Source organism: Eriocheir sinensis, chromosome 7 (genome assembly GCF_024679095.1).
Source record: "Eriocheir sinensis breed Jianghai 21 chromosome 7, ASM2467909v1, whole genome shotgun sequence".
Lineage (NCBI taxonomy): Eukaryota > Metazoa > Arthropoda > Malacostraca > Decapoda > Varunidae > Eriocheir > Eriocheir sinensis.
In genome coordinates, this window is record NC_066515.1 from 25,236,887 (window position 1) to 25,260,882 (window position 23,996).

Consider the following 23,996-nt stretch of genomic DNA (forward strand, 5'->3'; position numbering starts at 1 on the left):
AGAGATGGAATGGACAGGAAGGAAGGAGAGAGACGAAGAGACACAGAGAGAAAGGGAGGCAGAAAACGAGAGAAAATTAAAAGCGATAACATGAAAGGGAACCAAAAAGAAAGAGAAAAAGAAGATTCGCTATTATTTTTATTATTTTCTTTTTCTTATTTTTCCTTTCTCTATATTTTCTCCTCTTTCCACACAGAGAAAGGGAAGCAGAAAAGGAAAGAAAACATAAGAGAGAGAAAATTAAAAGCGTTACATGAAAGAGAACCAAAAAGAATAGAAAAAGAAGATTCACTATTATTATTATTATTATTTTCTTTCTTATTTTTCCTATCTTATTTCTCCTCTTTCTCCTTGGTGGTCTATTTGCCTGGTATCTTCTTTTTATACTTCCTTTTAAGACCATTTGATTCCCTATAAAACGCTAACAAATTCCCTTTACGATTTCCTGATTCACTTTAGTGCTCCCCAATTTCTTTTAAAACTTCTCCTCTTGCATTTTTTTAATTATTCTAAGAGGCATGAGAGACTTATTTCTGAGATTCCTTATAAGCTTTTCCAAGAGGTTCTCCGTATCGTCTAAATCCCAAAGAAGTTTCAGTATCTCTTTCCAGTCTTCGGAAGTATTTGAATTCCTTTGCACGATTTTCAAAAGGTGTCTGGTTCTCCTGCATTTCCTTCAGTAATTCTAAGCGGCAGGAGTCAGCGTGGTTCGAGACTCCCTTTTACCTATTCAGATCCCTTCAGAGCCCCTCACTGCGGCCCTTGATCCTCTTACATACATTCGAATCACCGCAGATCTTCCCTAAACCCGAACGAATATCCTTTTCCACGTTTGTACCGTTTATATTTTGTTTTAACAACGCTGCTTCCTTTGAATGCTCTTTAGTCTTTCATAAACCCTTGCAGGAGTGTTTTTATAACGTCAAACTATATAGAAATAAGCATCGAATACCCTAGCAAACGTACCGGCATCCTATTATGCTCGTTCCTGTTGTCCTCGATCTTTTTGTATGTATTCAACCCTCTGTCCAATCCTCTTAGTCATAACACTCCTATAAATGCTTGCAACCTTTTCCTCATTATACCTAGAATCACTTGAAATCGAACCATACCTTTCTAAAAAGCATTTGAATCCTTTTATGTACGACTGAACCTCCATTGCGCCCATTCAAACCCAAGCAAATGCAATTCAATTCTCTAGTCGTAACCTTCCTAAAAAACATCCAATCCTTTTCTAGGTGTTTCTGGGTGCGCTTGAATGCAACTCAAGCTTATGTATAGAACTTTTTGAATCCCTATACATATTAGCACTATCCTACCCATTCAGATTCTAATAAAGGCGATTGAAAACTCTTGTAAATACTTTTGAATCGTGTCGAGGAATTTTTCACTTCCTTGTAAACTTCCTGAAAATTATTGGATCCTTTACAAACATACTTGAACACCACTCCGCCCTCCCGAAGCCTCCTGCGTCCTCCTCTCACGCCCTTCCTTATCTGGACATGAGCTTGAAATCCCCCACGACACAAGCATCTTTAAGGCATGTCCCTCCGTCCTCTCCTCCACCCCTTACCCCTTATCCCTTCCTTTCACCTTTACTGTCTCGTCCCTCTCTTCCTTTCCTCCTTCCTTTTTTCCTTTTTCCCGCACCCTTTGACCTACTCTGCCTCTTTCTCTCTCTCTTTGTTTCTCTCAAAGTGCGTGCGAGTGTCTCTTTTCTCTTCTCTCTTCCGTTATGGCGGTTCTTTGTATTGTTGTTGTTTTCAGGCTTTCTTTAGGCTCGCCAAATGTTGACGCTCATAACACCTAGCATCGTACTCCTCTATCTGAACAACGATAACGCTCATGAACACTAAGTACTGCTTCCGAATCAATAGTGTAAAACAATAATGAATAATAAGTGTAAAGAAGCTATTGGAAAGTAAAAAATAGAAGAAAAAAAGTGTATCGTTTTGATCGAAGTGTCTGAGGGGAGGCCAGATTTGTCCCCCTCGGATAGGATAGGGTTAACCTTCACCTATACTAGTGCTTGTCTTTCCGATGGTGCCCCCAATGGATCTGCGCCTCGTCCCTGCAGGCAGAAACTTCGGCTGCTTATTGGGTCTCCTTACACATCCTCTCTCTCAGGGCTTGGGTCGTTCTCCCGCAGGTTTCCCCGGCCAGAAAGTTTGACGCGTGGGTTGTAGCATTGCTTGGGTGGTTTTCTCGCGCGTAAGGGATTAGTTTTCAGTCCCGCAGGCTTTCCCGGGCTAATCTGCGCCGTGCCTTACCGGAGACATAATAGGAACAGCCGCGTCCCTTCCTCCGCGTGTTAGAGTCAAGAATACGAGACCCCAAAGTGTATTGGACGAGAGAGAGAGAGAGAGAGAGAGAGAGAGAGAGAGAGAGAGAGAGGAGAGATGGATCTGCAGAGGAAGGGTTGTGAAAGTTTAGAAGCCTGTTTGTCTGTGTGTGTGTGTGTGTGTGTGTGTGTGTGTGTGTGTGTGTGTGTGTGTGTGTGTGTGTGTGTGTGTTTGAAAAGAGAAATGTGTTTTACGAGGAAATAAGGAGATAAAAAGGCAATTGTGTGTGATGTATAGTGTGTTATCTCTCTCTCTCTCTCTCTCTCTCTCTCTCTCTCTCTCTCTCTCTCTCTCTCTCTCTCTCTCTCTCTCTCTCTCTCTCTCTCTCTCTCTCTCTCTCTCTCTCTCTCTCTCTCTCTCTCTCTCTCAGCATCCCTTCTCCCTCCTTATTTATCTTGACATTTCTCCTCCTCCTCCTCCTCCTCCTCCTTCTCCTCCTCCTCATCTCTCTCTCTCTCTCTCTCTCTCTCTCTCTCTCTCTCTCTCTCTCTCTCTCTCTCTCTCTCTCTCTCTCTCTCTCTCTCTCTCTCTCTCTCTCTCTCTCTCTCTCTCTCTCTCTCTCTCTCTCTCTCTCTCTCTCTCTCTCTCTCTCTGCTTCCTTCTCTCCCCCTAATCTTCATGCCTTCCTCTCCTCCATTTCTCAAGTCTCTCTTCTCGTTTCCTCCGATACAGAACTTTCCCCTCAAATAAATCTCTCTCTCTCTCTCTCTCTCTCTCTCTCTCTCTCTCTCTCTCTCTCTCTCTCTCTCTCTCTCTCTCTCTCTCTCTCTCTCTCTCTCTCTCTCTCTCTCTCTCTCTCTCTCTCTCGATAATTGCAGGAGATTATGAAGATTTAGTGAGAAAACGTGAGCAAATTAGAGATAGATAGATAGATAGATAGTGATAAATAGATAGATAGATAGATAGATAGACAGACAGTGATACAGATAGACAGACAGACAGGAAGGGAATAATTCTGCAACTTACCTGTCTAACTCAAAATACTGTACCTTCGAAGTAAGTACCTCTCTCTCTCTCTCTCTCTCTCTCTCTCTCTCTCTCTCTCTCTCTCTCTCTCTCTCTCTCTCTCTCTCTCTCTCTCTCACAATATCACTATTAATATTTCCAACATGTTTATTACGTTTCCTGTTTGTCCGCTTTGTCTTCCTGAGAGAGAGAGAGAGAGAGAGAGAGAAAAAATTCAATGAGACAAAACAAGACATATAATAGACGTCTGAAAGAGAGAGAGAGAGAGAGATATGGGATGCTCCTCTTGAAAGCATCTAACATCAGCCGATTCTTCTCTGAGTGGGTGTAATAGTAGTAGTAGTAGTAGTAGTAATAGTAGTGAAGTAGTAGTAGTAGTAGTAGTAGTAGTAGTAGTAGTAGTAGTAGCAGTAGTAACAGGAACTTTGATGGTACTTTCCCTCTCTTTGCCATACACACACACACACACACACACGCACACACTCATACACAAACATAAGCCAGGCATTCGGGTCCACGCAAGAGAGCTTATACAATCCAATACTTTACTGCCCTCCCTCCCCTCCTTTCTCTCTCTCTCTCCCTTTCCTCCGGCCTTTCCTCACTTCCTCTTCCTTTCTCTCTCCGTCTCTCTTCCTCTCTTTGTCTTTCCTTCCTCCGTTTGTCTCTCGTGTTCTTTAATTTTGTTTTTCGTTTTTAGTTTTCCTTCTTCATTTTCGTTTTCATATTCTTGTTTTCCTTTTTTCCGTTTTGTTTTTTTTCCTCCTCCTTCTACTCCTGTTCCATCCTTCTCACCTCCATTCTCTCCTCTTTCCTCTCTTTTCTCCCGTCTTTCCTCTCTCATGCTCTTCCTCTACCCTCTTTCTCTCTCCCTTTCCTCCCTTCCTTCTGTTCTTCTCTGCCTTCCTTTCTCTCTTCGTTCCCTCCTTCTCCTTTCTCTTCTCTCCTTCCTCCTCCTTCCTACCTGTTATTCCTCCCTCCTCATTCCTATCTGCCTTTCCTTCTCCTCTCTCTCCCTCCCTCCCTCCCTCCGCTTCAGTCTCTCTCCTTCAACCCTCCTATTATGCATGGTAAAACTCTGTATAGATTAGTGTATTGCTGTATTGTGTTGTTCCCTGACCGTGTTTGTGTGTTATACGTGTGTGTGTGTGTGTGTGTGTGTGTGTTTTGTGTATTGATGAATGCCTGCTTGATTGCTTAACTGACTTGCTGACTGAGTAGATAATTGAATATAACTTCCAGATACGCACTCACTCACTCACTCACTCACTCACTCACTCACTCACACACTTTCTCACTCACTCACTCTCACTCACTCACTCACTCACTCACTCACTCACTCACTCACTCACTCACTCTTACTCACTCACTCACTCACTCTCTCACTCTCTCACTCACTCACTCACTCACTCACTCATCCTCACACTGAAATGAATAACTAAATAACTGTTTGAATAATTAACTTAATGAGTGACTGACTGACTGACTGACTAACTGACTGACTAACTGAGTGACTTCCTGACTAACTAACTGGATAACTGAGTAACTTCTATACTGACTGACTGACTGACTGACTGACCGATGACTGACTGACTGACTGACTGACCTACTGACTGACTAACTGACTGACTCACCGAATATCTGACTGACCCTTGTACTGGTGTCTGAATGGCCACTTCCTTGACTAATTGACTGACCGAATATCTGACTAGTTGACTGAATGACCGACTGGATGGCTCTGTGACCTTTCCTTTGACTGAATCGTTTAGTGTGAATCTCCCTTCCTTGTATTGCCAATATGAAACACTCAAGTTGATGAAGACGAATTGATTCTCTCTCTCTCTCTCTCTCTCTCTCTCTCTCTCTCTCTCTCTCTCTCTCTCTCTCTCTCTCTCTCTCTCTCGTTCTTTGACCTCATGTGACCTATCATATGACCTCTTGCAGTATTTTATGACCTTTTTGTTAGTTTGTTTGTTTGTTTATTTGTGTGTGTGTGTGTGTTTGTTTGTTTTAAATGCGAGAAAGAAAAGAAAGTGAGAAATAAGAACTAGAAGAGGAGGAGGAGGAGGAGGAGGAGGAGGAGGAGGAATAATTTCTAAGAGGACATCAAACAGAGAGGCTCATTTATCATAATTATCATATTAATAACCCACTATCATTATCATTATTTCTCTTTTGTTAATGAGTTCAAGAGTGATGGTGATGATGATGGTAATGAAGATGATGATAGTGAATGTGTCGACTAAGATGATGAAAATGAAAATAATAATAGTAATAATGATAGTAGTAGTAGTAGTAGTAGTAGTAGCAGTAGTAAAATGAGGAGGAATAGGAGTTATAGTAGTAGTAGTAGTAGTAGTAGTAGTAGCAGTAGTAGTAGTAGTAATAATGGAATGATAAAAACAATGATTAATGACAGTATTGCATGAGGTATAATGACACAGGTAATTATAGTGATTAGAAATGAAGTAGAAATCGTAATATTCCTACAGGTAATGACACTGGATGAAAGAGTAAAAGTGAAAGTGGTGGTGGTGGTGGTGGTGGTGCAGGTGACAACACTAATTACTAACCTTTACCTGTGTTTTCTCCCTCCACAGGTGCGTCTCAGTTTACGCGCGTAGCCGAAGACACGGGGGACGATGCCTTCTTTGACGAGGTGAGCTAACTCTCTCTCTCTCTCTCTCTCTCTCTCTCTCTCTCTCTCTCTCTCTCTCTCTCTCTCTCTCTCTCTCTCTCTCTCTCTCTCTCTCTCTCTCTCTCTCTCTCTCTCTCTCTCTCTCTCTCGTTATTCTCTTCTTTATTTTGTCTTCCTGTATTTCTTTTTTTATCTTCTCTTATTCCTGTTTATTCTGCGTTTTTTCTTCTTCCTTTTATCTATATTTTTGTTTTCTGTTTTTCTCTCCTTCCTTTTCCATTCCCCCGAGGTCTGTAGTGTTTGCTTGATCTCTCTCTCTCTCTCTCTCTCTCTCTCTCTCTCTCTCTCTCTCTCTCTCTCTCTCTCTCTCTCTCTCTCTCTCTCTCTCTCTCTCTCTCTCTCTCTCTCTCTCTCTCTCTCTCTCTCTCTCTCTCTCTCTCTCTCTCCAGTCCCTTCCTTTTTTCCTCTTTTTCCCTCTCCTCTCCCCTTCTTTATCATTCTTTCCTCCATTTTTCTCCCCTTCTCCTCTTTCCTCCCTCACCATTCCCTCCCTCGTCCATTCCCTTCCTTTTACTCACGTGATTACTTTTCCCCTCCTCTCTTCCTCCTCCTCCCTCTCTCCCTCCCTGTCGCCCCTCGTAAGCAGAACAAAGGCGCGGTCCAACACATAACGCTATTGACGAGGTGGACGCAGTGCCGCCTAACGTCACACCCTTATTAGCAGACGCCATAGTTTTAAGCTCCTCCGTTATCCAATGTTTATCGCCCTAAATCTCCGCCATCCTTTATCCTTATCGCTAATCCTTGTTACTGAGGGATTTAGAAGGCTTTTGAGGTGTCTTCTATCCGCTTTAAGTAATCGTAGTGAGGAGGATAAGTGAAGTAATGAAGGTTTGATGTTTTGTATTCACTTGGCATAATCCCTGCGTCTTTTCCATCACCTTTCTTTATCGCCCTTTATCTCCCCCATCCTTTGATATGTCTAGTATTTCTTCCCTCTAAGTGTTTTATAAGTTATTTAAGGTGTTTTCCGTCTTACTTTAGTCTTGGTGGTGATAAGTATAAGTGGATGATTGTTAGTTTACTGTATGAGCTGTTCTTTGCATATTTACTTCACTTATTTTACGCTTTTTTTATCCCTCTATATCTCCCCCATCCTTTAGTCTGTCTACTATTTCTTCCCTCTTAAGTGTTTCAGCCATCATTTAAGTTGTCCTCTCTTCTACTTTATTCATGGTGGTGATAGGCATAAGTGGATGAGCGAAGGTTAAATATGATAATGATAACGGGCTCTGTTTGGCGGCCATCTATAATGTTTACCTTCCTCGGCGATCGTCATTTGTTTACGGTGTTGACGGAAGGGAGGGAGGAGGAGGATCGGCCGTTTCTTTAGGCTTAACGAGTAGGTTGATTCGCTTTTGTTTTCCTTAGTTATTAATTTTTTTACTAATCTTTATCTATTGTTCTATGTCTATTCTTCTTGCTTTTTAGTTTTGGTATAGAGATCGGGTTTTTTTTTTCGTTTATATTTCATCTTTTTTTTTTGTTTTATGTCTTAAGTTTTCCCTTTATTGGTTTATTTAACTTATTTCTTAACCTTTTGTTTTTAAGTGTGTTTTTTTTGGCAATTTCTTTTGTTTCTATTCATTCGTGTTCATCGATTTACTTTCCATTTAGGGGGAGACTCGTTATTTTTTTCTGAGTTCACCCGACATATGACCACAGATGTTGCGCCGACTAAACGAAACTTTCCAACTTCTCAGGGACCACTTCTCTCCTTCCTTGGTCATAGTACACCTTGTTTATCATTATTCTCATTATTTATATTTCCTGTTTATCATTTTTATCACTAATGTTTATCCTTATTGTTTATTATTCCTGTTCAACCTCCTCATAGTCGCCAGGATCCTTGATAACTAAAGCAAGGGAGGATAAATTCGACGGGGGAAATGATTTATCACTTCTAAAGACGCCGTTAACCCAGCACATAGACGGCGCTTTAAATAATTAACTGTCCCTTACGTTCGTGGAAGAATATATGGGATAACACTTTCCTCAACCTCCACCTCGCTAACCTTAACCGTTCTCTCCCCTTCCTTCCTTCCCCTCGCAGGTGTTGGTGTGGCCAGTGGGCAGGTGCGTGGAGCCCGGCGAGGAGGTCCAGGTGCAGCTTCAGGTGGTTAGCCGGTACTTCAGCAACAAGGTGATCGCCAACTACGCCCTGGTCCTGCAACGGCTGGTGGGGGAAGGCGCGTTGGCTGTCACTGACCACATGACGGACGCGAATAACAAGCTTGTGCAGGTGAGGGAGGTTAGGTTAAGTTAAGGGAATGTTACTGAAAAGGCGATGTTAGATACGTTAGAGAAGTGTATCCTAAGGGCGTAAGTTAAGTTTAGGAGGTGTAACTTGCTTTTTTATTTTATTTTACAACAGAGGAGACAGATCAAGGGCACAAAAAAAAGGAAACAATAATAAAAAAAAGCCCGCTACTCGCTGCTCCTAAAAAGAATAAGCATAAGTGAGGTGTGAGTTAAGTGTATATAAGCATGTCGTAATTACCAGTTAAGTAAGGTTAGGACACGTTAAGAGGGTGTAAATTTGGGTGTTGTTTAAGTTGAAAAGTATTGGATAAGGTTGTGCTGGTACTTGAGGGGGAATTAAGTTACAAAAAGGTTATCGTACAGTTCAAGTTAAGAAGATACAAGTTTGTGGTTTTGTATATTAAGCTAGAATATAATTGCACGATGGAATGCTATAAAAAAAAAACAGTGCACGTTGATGTAGGTATGTGAAGTAAAATTAATATATTGTTTTAAAAGGACCGAAGTTAAGATTACAAGTAGAGTCTTTATCTTTCCTTATATTACCAAACCATATTATCTTTTACTTTCTTATGTCTTCCCACGCAAGCTCTCCTCACTTAATGGGTTACTTACTGACATACTTACTCTCCTCACTTACTTACTCACTTACTGTCCTTCTCAGCTCACTAATTGGTCTAAAACAAATAAAAAGTCAATCATTCGCGAGTTATAAAGGTGGGATCAAGTCATCACCTGGGCTTGATAACGTCAGGTGTGCGAGAGATTTAATTGCTTCCTCTGATCCTAACAAACAAAGGGAGGAGGCAGGTACAGGTAAGGCTTAGCTACAGGTTAATTGGAGGTAACGAAGAGCTAATGAATGTTTTGGCGTGTGTGTGTGTGTGTGTGTGTGTGTGTGTGTGTGTGTGTGTGTGTGTGTGTGTTGGGATGATTGGTTTAGTTACTGGTGTTTGAATTTGTTTTTGTTCCTGTTGTTTTGGTGGTGGTGATGGTGATGGTGGATTTGTATAGCTTTGTATATTGAAAGCTAATTGGTTATCTCTCTCTCTCTCTCTCTCTCTCTCTCTCTCTCTCTCTCTCTCTCTCTCTCTCTCTCTCTCTCTCTCTCTCTCTCTCTCTCTCTCTCGATCAATAGCACACCTCATCTATAATTTACCTGTTCTCCGCGGCACTTTTAGTAATTTGACGAAAAAGGAAAGATTCAAAGCCATCCAAGAATTCTCCCTTCGAATAGATATAGATAGATAGATAGATAGATAGATAGATAGATAATATTGAAGTTAAATATATACGAAGGTAGGTAGAGACAGAGAGAGAGAGAGAGAGAGAGAGAGAGAGAGAGAGAGAGAATCACAAACTGTTGAACCAATCTCTCATTTCCCTTTCAGTTTGGAGATAAAGAAAAAGTTACAAAGTAAAAAATAAACGGATGAATAGGGAAGCAATCTCTCTCTCTCTCTCTCTCTCTCTCTCTCTCTCTCTCTCTCTCTCTCTCTCTCTCTCTCTCTCTCTCTCTCTCTCTCTCTCTCTCTCTCTCTCTCTCTCTCTCTCTCTCTCTCTCTCTCTCTCTCTCTCTCTCTCTCTCTCTCTCTCTCTCTCTCTCTCACCGGATGCTGCTAATCAGAATCTTGGGCCCAAAGGATTCACTGACATACTAACTTAGAGAAAGAAAGAAGAAATGAAAGTTAAAGAGGCGCGCGAGTGCTTGAAATGAAGTTAGCAGAGAGAGAGAGAGAGAGAGAACCCACGCACAGGTATCAGATAAGCGTTTCCTTTCACTCATTCACTCTCTCACTTTCTCTCTCTCTCTCTTTTTCTATTTCTGGCGTTAGTTAAGCCTTCTCATGTGAGGGTGGTGGTGGTGATGGACGTGGTGATGAAATTCTCGAAGTGGTGTTGAGCTTTTGTGGTGGTGGTGGTGATACAGGTAAATGGAGATGAAGGTGATGATGGCAATGGTGATGATAGTGGTTAGTGGTGATGATGATTCTGGCGTTGTGAATATAATAATAGTGATGCTTATATTGGTGTGATAGTGGTGGTGAAATTATGGTGTTGTCAGTGTGGTGGTGGTGGTGGTGGTGATGGTGTTGAAAGCTGGTATTAGATATGTGTGTGTGAGAGAAGTGAACATATCGTAGTGGTGGTGGTGATGGTAGTGGTGGTGGTGGTGGTGATGGTGGTTGTGGTGGTGATGGTGGTGGTGGTGGTGGTGATGGTGGTGGTGGTGGTGGTGGTGATGCTGTCAAGGGAACGCCGCATGAACTGTTGCATTGTGTGATGACGTGTGTGTGTGTGTGTGTGTGTGTGTGTGTGTGTGATGACGTGTGTGTGTGTGTGTGTGTGTGTGTGTGTGTGTGTGTGTGTGTGTGTGTGCGTGTGTGTGTGTGTGTGTGTGTGTGTGTGTGTGTGCTTATGTTGGCGTGAGAAAGTGGTAATCCCCGTACACCTGTGATGCTTTCTCTCTCTCTCTCTCTCTCTCTCTCTCTCTCTCTCTCTCTCTCTCTCTCTCTCTCTCTCTCTCTCTCTCTCTCTCTCTCTCTCTTTTATGATGATGTAAGTAAATGAAACAGAGAGAAGAGAGAAGCTCGACCAGATTACCTCCACTAACACGGCTTTTCTCTCCACAGACTCTCATCTCGTTCGAGGCGCGTTACGTCCCTCCGCCGGGAACTGGAGGAGGAGGAGGGAGGAGGAGGAGCAGAGGGCGTAGTAGCATCACAGCAGGAGGAGGAGGAGGAGGAGGAGGAGGAGGGAGAGAAGACATTGAGGAAATAGGACTCGTGGTAGGATCAGGAGCCAGAAGGTCCTTGGACGTAGCTGGTGGCGAAGAACGAGGAGGAGGAGGAGGAGGAGGAGGCGAAGTCAGAGGGGAAGGAAGAAGAGGAAGCGAAGGAGGAGGTTACGGAGGAGGAGACTTCTGGGAGACCTACGGAGAAGACTTGGACACGGGCTTAGAGGATGATAAACAAATGCTTCTGAATGTGGAGCAAAACATCGCGAATCTAGAGCGAAATATCCTTCAGGAGCAGACGACGTCGACGTTCAAGCACCTCTCCGGCAGCAGGAGGAGCAAGGAAGCTTCACCCGAGACCCCGAAGAAGAGGTAAGTGTCTGGAGTGATTGGAAGGAATGGACAAAGGGAAAGCAGGAAGAATGGAGTGCATGAAGGAGGGAAAAGAGAGATAGAAGAGAGAAGGAAAGTTAAATGCAAAGAAGAAGGGAATGGACGGAAGGGAAAGCAGGAAGAACAGAGTGCATGAAGGAGGGAAAAGAAGGTTAGAAAGAGGGAAAAATGTGTTTGCCTGAGAGAAGGAAAGTTAAATGCAAGGAAGAAAGGAGTGGACGGAAGGAAAACAGGAAAGAAAGGAGGAAAAGGAAGGGAAAGGAGAGGTGAAAGAGGGAAGGTGTGTGTTTGCCAGAATGAAAATAGGCTGTGTAAAAAACGAAAGAAGGAATGGAAGGAAAACAGAAAATAAGGAGGCTACTGTATAATTAAAGAGGGGAGGAAAGGGAAGGGTAAGGAGAGGAGAAAGAGGAAATATGTGTAAACCAGAATGAAAAGAGACTAATTATACAGAACGAAGGAAGGAATAGAAGGAAAACAGGAAAGAATGGAGTGAAGAAGAGAATGAAGGAGGAGGAAGATGGGAGGAAGAAAGGAGGGAAGGAAGGGAAGGAAAGATAAATAAAATGTTTGCCAGAGAGAAAGAAAGATAAGATTAGGAGGAACAAAGGAGGTAGAGAGAGAGAGAGAAGGAGGAATGGAGGAGAAGAGGGAGTGATGGAGAGAATGGAGGCAAGGAGAAATGGAGGGAAGAAAGTCTTGACAGGATAGTAAAGAGAGGAATTTTATCTCCTCCCTCTCTCTCTCTCTCTCTCTCTCTCTCTCTCTCTCTCTCTCTCTCTCTCTCTCTCTCTCTCTCTCTCTCTCTTGCTCTCGCCCTCTCGTGTAATTACCTTCCTTTCTCTATGTTTCTCTCTTTAATTTCTTTCCTTCTTTCTTTCTTTTTTTCTTTCAATTCTCTTTTTCTCCTTGCATTTTCTCTCCATTTCTCTTCTCTCTCTCTCTCTCTCTCTCTCTCTCTCTCTCTCTCTCTCTCTCTCTCTCTCTCTCTCTCTCTCTCTCTCTCTCTCTCTCTCTCTCTCTCTCTCTCTCTCTCTCTCTCTCTCTCTCTCTCTCTCTCTCTCTCTCTCTCTCTCTCTCTCTCTCTCTGAACGAAGTGAATGGAAAAGAAAGATGGATTACGGAGACTGAATACTGAGAGAGAGAGAAGAAGAAGAAGAAATACATTCGAACGGACGAAAGGAGATAAAATAAAATAAAGAAAGATTAAGAGATAGAGAAGAAGGAAGGAAAGGAAGGAAGGAAAGAAGGAAGGAAAGAAGGAAGGAGAGGAGGAAAGAATAAGTAAGAGAGAGAGAGAGATAGAGAAATAGAGAGGAGATAAAATAAAGATAAAGAAAGGAAGAAAAAGAAAGAGTAAGTTGGTAAGACGAGAGAGAGAGAGAGAGAGAGAGACCTTGGATTGTTTACCTTCCGCGAGAGAGAAGTCACATGATCATTTGCTCTCTCTCTCTCTCTCTCTCTCTCTCTCTCTCTCTCTCTCTCTCTCTCTCTCTCTCTCTCTCTCTCTCTCTCTCTCTCTCTCTCTCTCTCTCTCTCTCTCTCTCTCTCTCTTCCTCCATTCGTCCTCCAATTTTTTCTCTTCCTCTCATTTCACGGACCCTGCTTATATTACCCTCCTCCTCCTCCTCCTCCTCCTCCTCCTCTTCTCCTCCTCTTCATCATCCTTGTCCTCTATATTTACGATCTATTCCCTTCTTTTATCTTCTCATTTTTCATTTTCTCTTTTTTTATTTATTTTTTTCTTCTCCTCTTTATACAGTTTTCCTTCTTATCCTTTTCTCCTTCGTTTCTTTTTCCTTCTCCTTCTTTATTCTCTTCTGTTTTCCCTTCCCCGGTTTTCTCTTTTATTTTCCCTTTTCTTCCTCCTTTTTCTTTCCTTTTATTCCTATTCCCCTGTTCTTCCTTTCTCATTTATCCCTCTTCTCCCCTCCTCTGTTATCTCCTCTTCACTCTACCATTCTCTTCCTTTCCTTTCCTTTACTTCTCCTTCTCTCTCCTCCTCCTCCGCCTACGCCCCATACATGTCCTTCATTATTCCTTCCTCTCCTTTTTCCACTCTCCTTCCTTCCTTCCTTCCTTCTTCTTTGTTTTGTTATTTCCTTTTTTTCTTCATTTTCCTCTTTGTTTTATCTTTCTTTTTCGTTCCTTCTTACATCTCTTTCTTTCTTCTTTAGTTTCCTTTTTGTTTTCTCTTTCTTCATTCCTGTTTTCTATTCCTTTCTCCTCCTCCTCCTCCTTCTCTTTCTCTTTCCCTCCCTTTCTCTCAGGTTTCTTCCTTCTTTCTTTTCCTTCCTTCCTTTCTTTCCTTTTCTATCTCCTTCTTTCTTCCTTCTCCCATTTATTCCCTCCATTTTTCACCATTTTACTCTTTCCTCCCTTCTTCTTTTCCTTCTTTCTCTATCTCCCATTCTTCTTCCTTTCCCCTCCAGGCTCCTCTCTTCATTACTTCTTCCTCCTTTCCTTTCTCTTCCTCTCTCCCTCTCTTCCTCCCCTACCTCCCTCTCTCCTCTCTCCACCCGTCTCTTCTCTCAATCACTTTTCCCTTCCCTCCCTCCCTCCCTGCCTCCCTGCCTCTCTCCCTTCCCCTCCTCTCCCTTCCCTTCCTCCCTCCCTGCCTCTCTTCCTTCCCTTCCTCTCCCCTTCCTCTCCCTTCCCTCCCCCCTACACTTCCTCTCTCCCCTCCCTTCCTCTCCCTCCCTCCTTCCCTCCCTGCCTCTCTTCCTTCCCTTCCTCTCCCTTCCCCCCTTCCTCTCCCTTCCCTTCCTCTCCCCCCTTCCTCTCCCTTCCCTCCCTCCCTTCCGTCCCTGCCGCCTGGTGTGTGTGAGATAACAATAATTATGGAGCCACTCTCCCTTTACACTCCCTTTATTCTCCCTTTCCTTATGCTCTCCCTTCTATGCTCTTAATTTTTTTTTTATACTCATTTCCTTCCTTCCTATTGTTCCCTTTCTCTACTCAATATCTCCCTTTATTTTTCATTCTTATTCTCCCTTATTTTCCCTCTCCCTTCCTTTATCCTCCCTTTCCTTATTCCCTCCCTTCTCTTCCTCTCTCTCTCTCTCTCTCTCTCTCTCTCTCTCTCTCTCTCTCTCTCTCTCTCTCTCTCTCTCTCTCTCTCTCTCTCTCTCTCTCTCTCTCTCTCTCTCTCTCTCTCTCTCTCTCTCTCTCTCTCTCTCTCTCTCGCTCTCTCTCTCTTTAAATTTGCACATTGGAATTTCTGTTCAATCATCTTGCATTATGTACATTTCTGCTTCTTTCTCTTCCTTCATTTCTTCACTTATTCATTATTCCTTTAGTTTATTCATTCTACACCTTCCTCTCTTCCTTCCTTTACTCTCCTTCTTTCCCTCCTTCCTTTCTTCCTTTCTTTCTTTATTTCTTTCCTTCCCTTCTTCCTCTCTCATATTCATAAATTCCAAGTTATTCATTTTATTCCCTACGCGTGTGTGTGTGTGTGTGTGTGTGTGTGTGTGTGTGTGTGTGTGTGTGTGTGTGTGTGTGTGTGTGTGTGTGTGTGTGTGTGTGTGTGTGTGCATAGGGGTAGTTTCCCTTCACTGTCATTCCTTGCATTCTTCCTCTTCCTCCTCCTCCTCTTCCTCCTCCTCCTCCTCCTCCTCCTCCTCCTCGTTTTCCGTTCGCTTCCAATATCTATCTCTCTCTCTATCTCTCTCTCTCTCTCTCTCTCTCTCTCTCTCTCTCTCTCTCTCTCTCTCTCTCTCTCTCTCTCTCTCTCTCTCTCTCTCTCTCTCTCTCTCTCTCTATCTATTCATTTTCCTTCACTTCCTCCTCTATTTTTATTTTTATTATTGTCATTATCTTTATTTTCCTTTCTCCTCCTTCTTTCTTTCTAACTTTTTATTTTATTTTTTTTTCTCTGTATTTCTTTTTCTCTGTTTGTTGGTCTAAGTTGTTTGTCTATTTTTCTTTTCTTTTTATTTTTGTTTGTTCTTTGTCTCTCATCTTCGTCCTCTTCTTCTTCCTCTTCTTTCTTCTCCTCCTTCTCCTTCTTCTTCCTCTCTTCCATTGCCTTCCTTAACTCTTCTCCTCCTCTTCTTCTTCCTCTTCCTCTTCCTCTCGTTTTCCTCCTCTTTTAGTCCTTACTGCTATCAACTCTCCTCCTCCTCCTCCTCCTCCTCCTCCTCCTCCTCCTCCTCCTTCTCTTTCATTGCCTTCCTTAACTCTTCTCCTCCTCTTCTTCTTCTTCCTCCTCTCGTTTTCCTCCTGTTTGAATCCTTACCGCTATCAACTCTCCTCCTCCTCCTCCTCCTCCTCCTCCTCCTCCTCCTCCTACTCCTCCTCCTCCTCCTTCTTCCTCTCTTCCATTGCCTTCCTTAACTCTTCTCCTCCTCTTCTTCTTCCTCTTCCTCTCGTTTCTCTCCTCTTTGAATCCTTACTTCTATCAATTCTCCTCCTCCTCCTCCTCCTCCTCCTCCAATCATCCTCCATTCTTCTCTTCCTCCATCTTCTCTTTCCTCTCATTTATCAACGTGTCTTCATTTCTCTTTTCGTTAACCTTTTGCGTAATTTCATATCTCGCTGCCTTCACAAATTGCTCCCTCCCTTCTTCCTTTCTTTCTTCTCTCCTTTGCTCTTTCCTCTCCTTTATTTCTTATCTTTTCCTCAACTGTTTCCCGTTTCCTCCTTTTTTCCTAATTTTGGTTTTCTTTATTTGTTTTTTTTTCCTTTGTTTCATGTTTTTTTCCGCTTTCTCGTTTTTTTTATTATTTTCTTTCTTTCTTTACTAATAACTTTCTCTTCTCTCATTTCTTATTTCCTTTTTCCTATTCCTTCTTTCTCCTTTATTTCAATTATCACTTTCTCTTGTTTTCATTTCTTTATTCCTTCTTCTTTATCTCCTTTATTTCTCTCCGTTTCTCCTTTCCTCTTTCCTTCTCTCCTTTCATTTCTTTCCTTTTTCTCTACCTTCATCTCTCCTCTCAAACCCTTCATCTTCAACCTTTTCCTCCCTTTTCCTTCCTTTCTTCCTTTCCTCCTTCCCTTCCTTTCCCCCTCCTCCTTTTTTACTCCCTTTTCTGGTTATTCCATTAATTATCAAAGTCTTCCGTTATTCCCTTCCTTCATCGACTCTTCCTCTTTATTCTCTTTCATTCTTTCATCTCTCTTGTTTTTTTTTTGTGTCTCTCTCTGTATCTCTCTCTCTCTCTCTCTCTCTCTCTCTCTCTCTCTCTCTCTCTCTCTCTCTCTCTCTCTCTCTCTCTCTCTCTCTCTCTCTCTCTCTCTCTCTCTCTCTCTCTCTCTCTCTCTCTCTCTCTCTCTCTCTCTCTCTCTTCAGATTTAAAGATATCCTGTTTCTTGTTTTTCTTTTGATCAGAAGGTCAAGCGAGAAGAGAGAGAAAAAAGTTCTCTCCTTTTATGATAATGCTTCCGTTCTCTCTCTCTCTCTCTCTCTCTCTCTCTCTCTCTCTCTCTCTCTCTCTCTCTCTCTCTCTCTCTCTCTCTCTCTCTCTCTCTCTCTCTCTCTCTCTCTCTCTCTCTCTCTCTCTCCATTATTTTATTCTCCCTCATTCTTATTCTTCTTATTTCTTCTTATTTCTTAACTTCCTCCTTCCTCCACTGTACCCTCCCCCCCCCCCACCCCGTTTCCTCACTAACATTTTCCTTTGCAACTCCTTCCTCCTCCCTTCCTTCCTTCCTCCCCTCCTTCCTTCCTTCCTTCCTTCCTTTCCCACCCTCATCTTTCTTAAAACATCCTCGTATCATTTCTCGTATATATATTTTCCTCTCTCACCTTCCTCCTCCTTTTCCCTCTTCTCTTTTTCCTCTCTGCACGTCTTCCTATCTATCTTCTTCCATCTCACTCCCTTTGTTTATTCCTTATTATCCCCTTTTTTAATCTTTCTCTTTCGTCATTTTTCCTGTATTTTTGTTTCATCTTCTCCTTCCGTTCCTTCCCCTTCCCTGTTCTCTTCGCTACATACCTCCGTCTCCATCTTCTCTCCTTCTTCTCCTTCCTCTTCCTTCTTCCCCACCCACCTCTTCCCTTCCCTTCCCTCGGCCAGGTATGCAGGTCAGGTCTTTTGCAGGTCAGCGGAGGTCGGGGGGGGGGGGTAGGTGTTTGCCCTCATAAAAGCAGGTTAACCTAAACTTTACTGGACATCCACTGACAAGCTTGGGCGAGGTGGTGGTGGTGGTGGTAGTGGTGGTGGTTGTGGTGGTGGTGATGGTGATGGTGGTGGTGATGGGAATAATAATGAAAGTAATTTTTTTTTCTTTATTCTTTTTTGTCATTTTTTTTCATTTTCTTTTAGAGGAGGAGAAGAAGGAGGAGGAGGAGGGCGTATAAAAAGAGGAGGAGAAGGAAGACAATAGAAAGAGGAGGAGGAAGAAGACAAATGTGAAAGAGAGAGGAGGAGGAGGAGGAGGAGGAAGACAAATAGAAAGAGGAGGAGGAGGAGGAAGAACAAAAAAATATGACAAACAGCAGAGAAAAGGAATTAGGAAACTCAGAAAAAGAAAAATGTAGAAAAGAAAAAGAATCGGAAAAACAAATCCAAGAAAGACAAAGAAGAAGAAGAAAGAAAGAAAGAAAGAAAGAAGAAAACGGAAAAAGAAGATGCAGATGGAGATGGAGATGAAGAAGAAGAAAAAGAATCAGAAAACAACGAATATAAGAAAAACACAAAGAAAAAGAAGAAGAAAAAAAAGAAAAAAAAAAAGTTAAAATGGTGAAGATTCTGAGGATAAATTAAGCGCCTCAAACCAACATCTGTCGCAACATTGATTCCTACAAGTCCTTAGAGAGAGGGGGGAGCGGGGGGCGGAGGGGGGGAGAGGGGGGGCGGCAGGACACTTATTGTAACTTAGGCCCCTGGGCAATTTGGCAGGCTCTGTGTGTGTGGGCGTGGGGGGGGGAAGGGGGCGTGTGTGTGTCTGTGTGTTTGTGTGTGTGTGTGTGTGTGTGTGTGTGTGTGTGTGTGTCATTATCTTCTGTGTCGTTTCATTAGGATTATATTTGATCATTTATTTATTATTATTACAAGCAATCTAATTTTTCTCCCTTTTTTTCTACTATTTTTTCCTTATTTTTCGCCTTAAATATCATGTACTTCCTCTTCTCTTCTTTTTCTTCTTCTCCATCTCCATCTTCATCTTCTTTTTCCTTCTTCTTCTTCTTCTTCTTTGTCTTTCTTTGATTTGTCTTCCTGATTCTTTTCCTTTTCTACATTTTTTCTGCTTTTCCTAATTCCTTTTCTCTGCTTTTTTCTCTTTTTTTTTCTTCCTCCTCCTTCTCTTCCTCTTTCCTTTTGTCTTCTTCCTCCTCCTACAGTCCTCTTAGATCTCTCCACCTCCATACCTCCATTCCTCTTTGCCTTTCCCTCTCTTAAAATGAACAAGGAACTTCGTCTCTCTCCACGGAATAACTGTTTAACAAGCACTTCTGACTATCCTAACACATTACTTTTCTCTAACATAATTCTTTGTTGATATGTCTCCTACGTATACCTGCACATACTCTCCTTCTTACCCCCCATCGCTCTCTCTTTCTTCCCCTCACAGCCGGGTGTTCGTGGGCATGAAGGCGGTTCGGTCCCTCGTAAGGCTCGGGCGTCAGCGGTCGAGGGGCGGCGGCAGCGGTGACGAGGAGGAGCCGTGTCTGAAGGCGGCCCGCGATGAGGCACCCCCCAACAGGCCGCCCTCTGCATGCTCGTCCAACGTGTCTGATAATGAATCCACGTGCTCCACCCCCGTCACCACCAGGGCCAAAAAGTGAGTCTGGGAATGGAAGTGAAAGGAGCGAAGGATGGATGAATGAGTAAGGAAGTGGGGATATGAGTGAAAAGGAGAAGGAAATGAAGTAGAGAAAGATTGATACATTGAGAGAGTGAGTAATGAGGGAAGGAGTAGAGAAATTAAAAAGGGGAATGAATGAGTAATGATGTAATTGAATTTAAGAAAGGAAGAAAAGAGGAAGAAAGATGAAGGATTGAAAAAGAGAACGCGTTAAAAAAATGGATCAGAGGAGGGAGAGGATAAAAGATTGGATAAATGAGTGAATGAGTAAAGATATGACTGAGGTAAGAAGGGAAGGGATGAAAAATGAAGGGAGCAGAGAGGGAGAAAATATGTGAATGAAAAAGATATTGAATGAGAGAGTATTGAAAGAGGATTATGTAAGAGAGAGAGAGAGAGAGAGAGAGAGAGTCCAATCCATCTACCAACATTCCCAGAAAACCAAAGTGAATGTGAGGAGTGAGGGAGTGAGAGAGTGAGGGAGAGCGGAAGAAAGACAGAACAGACTGGAAGAGGAGGAAAAAGAGAGAGAGAGAGAGAGAGAGAGAGAGAGAGAGAGAGAGAGAGAGAGAGAGAGAGAGACTTGAGTACGACCATTAAGACCATTTTCTCATTTTTTCACTTCGTATATAATAACCAAAGGCGAGTACGTGAAAGGCAAAGAAAGGTAAAGTTGCAACCATTAGAGTCGTTAACGCTAATTGCAGGTGTTGAGTACAGGTGGAAAAAGGTGATTCATTACAGGTATATAAAAAAATACATAGAAAATAGTACAAAAAAAAAATAGCAAATCCATACTCTACTACTACTACTACTACTACTACTACTACTACTACTACTACTACTACTATTACTACTGCTGGTGTTGGTGATTTGCGTGTTTATTAAATCTAAACACGGATTTGTTTTCTCTATTTTTTTTTTCTTTCCCTGCGGATGTTTACACTCAGGACGAAGCCATTAATCTCTCTCTCTCTCTCTCTCTCTCTCTCTCTCTCTCTCTCTCTCTCTCTCTCTCTCTCTCTCTCTCGCTCTCGCTCTCGTTCTTTCTCTCATACATTATTCTCCTCATTCTTTTTCTCTATGTCTCTTCTCTTTCATCTGTTCTCCTTCTTCGCCTTCCCTTTTACTCTCCCTCTCCCTCTCTTCCTCCCTTATTTCCTTCCTTCCTTCCTTTTTTCCTCTCTTTTCTTCTCCTTCCGTCTCTTCCTCTTTACCGTTTTCAATTATTCATTTTCTTCGTTCAATAAATTATATGCAGATAAGGAATTTAGATTTCCTGACAGTCTGAGAGAGAGAGAGAGACACACACACACACACACACACACACACACACACACACACACACACACACACACACACACACACACATACACACAAACTCATCTATCCGTTGCGTGTGGTTTCATTTCATCCCAATATTTTTACCTACACAAAAATTCCCAAGAGATTGATGCTTTTAGGTGTGTGTGTGTGTGTGTGTGTGTGTGTGTGTGTGTGTGTGTGTGTGTGTGTGTGTGTGTAGTTATCTCGGTACCTATGTAATTAGAAAGCTGTTTACTCATTATTTCCATGTATTCTCCATTCACGCTCTAATTTAATCCCCTTTCTTCTTCTCCCCTTTCTCAGACACAAGTCGGAGGCCGTCTCTTCCACACCTGCCGAGCTCAAGGCCCAGGATTTCCAGGTAAGCGGCGGGCGAGCGTTGTGATGCTCAGTCAGGGAAAAAATATGAGTCCCTCCCGTGTCCAATTATCTTCTCTGCTAGGCGATCGTCTCCCCTTGACCTCATTACCCTGTTTAGAGAAGTCACCTGAACCCTTTGCAAACTTGTTAATGGAATGTAAAGAGGATAATGAGAATGTAAAATATGTTTGTTGAAGTGAAATATATTATGAATGATATATGAACTTAAAAATATAATATCATCGTAAAATATTTATGTTGAGGTGAAAATTACGTATGAATTGTGAACTTGAAATTAACAGAAGAAAAATAAGGTAGTAAAATGAGCTTCTTAGAGTCTGAAAAGTATTAAAGAATTATGAACTTAAGGGAATAGAGTAAGAACGTAAAATGAGCTTCTTAACGTTTAAAAATTAGAAATGTATTATAAACTTAAAGACGAAACTAAAAACGTTGTAAAATATGATTCCTGAGGCTTTATTAAAATATGAATCAATTATGAACTTAGGAGAAAAATAAAAACGTTGTAAAATATGGTTGTTCGGGTTTTAAAAATTGATATTAAACTACGAACGAAAAGAAGAAAGAAAGACGTAAAACAAATGAAAAAGGGGAGGAGGAGGAGGAGGAGGAAGAGTACAACTATAAAAAAATGAAAGGAGAAAATAAAATGAGAAATAAGAAAAGCAGAGAAATAATCGAGTAAGCAGAAAAAGATAGAAAGTAGAAAAAGAAAAAGAATCAGAAAAACAAATTAAAGAAAGACAAAGAGGAAGAAAAAGAAGAAAAGGAAGAACAAGAACAAGAACAAGAACAAGAAGAAGTTTAAGATGAAAAATTATTGAGACAAACTTTAAAATTCTTCTTTATATGAAATTAGCGAGTTTTTGAGTGAATTAAACAGCCGTGACAACCATAAAGAGGAACTTAACTTTCTTTCCTTCATTCTCTCTGTTCCTTCTTCTGTTAACTCATCTTTTTTTCTTTTTCTTCCTCTTATCTTTTTATCCTCTTCTTCCTCCTCCTCCTCCTCCTCTTTCTCAACCTCATTTTTTTTTTCGTTTCAGATATTTTTTATTTCTTTTTTTTTCTTCTCTCGTTCCTCCTTGAAGCTCTCTCCTCCTCATTGCGCCACTTTCCTCCTCCTCCTCCTCCTCCTCCTCCTCCTCCTCCTCCTCCTCCTCTTATTTTTTTTCTTTTTCCTCAATCTCGTTCTCTTTCCATCTGCTCTCAATCTGCAATTTTGTCCTCCTCTTCCTCCTCCTCCTCCTCCTCCTCCTCCTCCTCCTCGTTTTATCCTTTCATTTCTCATAATTCGCTATCCATTTTCTCTTCTCCTTTTCTTCTTTCTTTGGTCTCCTCCTCCTCCTTCTCCTTCCTCCTTTCTTCTCTCCTTTCTTCTTTCCTCTCTCTTACAAATGTCTTCTCCTGTCTTCTCCTTTGTCTTTCTCCCTTCCTCTTCCCTCCCCTTCCCACACTGCCTATTCGTCTTCCTCCTCCTCCTCCTCCCCCTCTTCCTCCTCTTCCTCTTCCTCCTCTTTAACCTACTCCTCCTTCTCCATCTCGATTTTTTCCTTCATTTTTTAATTTCTTTTATTCTTTTCAAAGTTTTTTTTCATTTCTTTTTTCTTCGTTTTTGTACTTTCTCTCCCTCTTTTTCCTCCCTTTTCTTTCTCCTTTCCTCCTTCTCCTTCGCCTCAGTCTAATTCTCTCCCTTCCATCTCTCTTTCTTTCTCTTCCTTCTCCTCCAATTCACCCGTTTCTTTTCTCCTTCTTATACATTCTCTCCCATATCCCTCCTTCTTCTCCATCCTATCTTCTACTCTTCCTTCTATTCGTCCATCTCCTCCTTATCCTTCTTCTTTCCTTCCCATCTTCCTCCTCCTTCTCCTCCAGTCCACTCGTCTCCACCTACATTTTCCTTCCTACACGTCTCTCCTCCCTTCCTGTTCAGTAAATTGGATGTCCTACCTGGAAACACACCTGGGCCTCGCCGCGTTGTTTGTCTGGGCCTGTTAATTAACCTGGGGCGCCCGTACAGCTGTGTGGGCAAAGAGTGTCTCGGCTTAAGGCAAGGGAAGGGTTGTGAGAGAGAGACGGAGGTGAGGGAAGGAAGGAAGGGGTCAAGCTCTTCTGGATGTGTGAATGTGTGTGTGTGTGTGTGTGTGTGTGTGTGTGTGTGTGTGTGTGTGTGTGTGTGTGTGTGTGTGTGTGTGTGTGTGTGTGTTTTGAAATGACTGGTATCGATTTCTCTCTCTTCGTTTTTTTCTCGTTTTTCTTTTTCCTTTTTATCATTTTTTCCTTCCTCCTTTTCATTATCCTTTTCCTCTCTTATACTTCTTTTCTTCCCTTCTTTTTTTTCCTTTTCTTCTGTTCTTTTTCTTCTTTCTTCCTCCTTTTCTTTCCCCTTCCTTCCTCTCCTTTCTCATTTTTGTTTCCCGGTCCTTTCTTCCTTTCCCTCCTTTCTCTCCCATCTCTTTCTTTTTCTCTGCTTTCTTCACCTCCCTTTCGTTCCTCCTTTCATTCCTTATTTCCTATTCTTTCCTTTATCTTCCTTCCTTCCTATTCTTTCTTTCTTCTTTCTTTCCTTTTTCTCTCCTCCTTCATCTCCTTTACTTTCTCACTCTCTCCGTCCGACTCGCCTTATATATATTTTACGTACTCTCTCTCTCTCTCTCTCTCTCTCTCTCTCTCTCTCTCTCTCTCTCTCTCTCTCTCTCTCTCTCTCTCGTTCTCACTTTCGCTCTTCTCTCCCTTCTTAACTGTATCATTCGGAAGAGAGAGAGAGAGAGAGAGAGAGAGAGAGAGGGGGGGGGGGGATAATGGAATATCTCAGTGACTCTCATGCAGTAACTCTCTTCCTTCTTCGACATTTTCTCTTCCTTCTCCTCCTCCTCCTCCTCCTCCTCCTCCTCCTCCTCCTCCTCTTCCTCTTCCTCGCCCCTCCTTCAGCTTCATTTTCTGTATCCTTCACTTCCTAACCACATACTCTGCTTCTTCTTCCTCCTCCTCCTCCTCCTCCTCCTCTCTCTCTCTCTCTCTCTCTCTCTCTCTCTGCCTCTGGGTCTCTTCTCTCTCCTCCTCCTCCTCTCTCTCTCTCTCTCTCTCTCTCTCTCTCTCTCTCTCTCTCTCTCTCTCTCTCTCTCTCTCTCTCTCT

The 23,996-nt window shown here is 42.3% G+C and overlaps 1 protein-coding gene across 8 annotated transcripts in view; it reads left to right on the forward strand.

The window, feature by feature from the left end:
* LOC126995153 (otoferlin-like) overlaps positions 1-23,996 on the forward strand; it is a 180,253-nt gene that overhangs the window by 70,895 nt on the left and 85,362 nt on the right. For all 8 annotated transcript variants that reach the window (XM_050854436.1, XM_050854430.1, XM_050854435.1 and 5 more), the window contains 5 exons: positions 5,909-5,967; positions 8,060-8,248; positions 10,902-11,377; positions 18,920-19,129; positions 20,783-20,840. In XM_050854436.1, coding sequence (XP_050710393.1) covers positions 8,219-8,248; positions 10,902-11,377; positions 18,920-19,129; positions 20,783-20,840 — 774 coding nt within the window. In that variant the 5' untranslated portion in view covers positions 5,909-5,967; positions 8,060-8,218. The remainder of the gene's footprint in view (positions 1-5,908; positions 5,968-8,059; positions 8,249-10,901; positions 11,378-18,919; positions 19,130-20,782; positions 20,841-23,996) is intronic.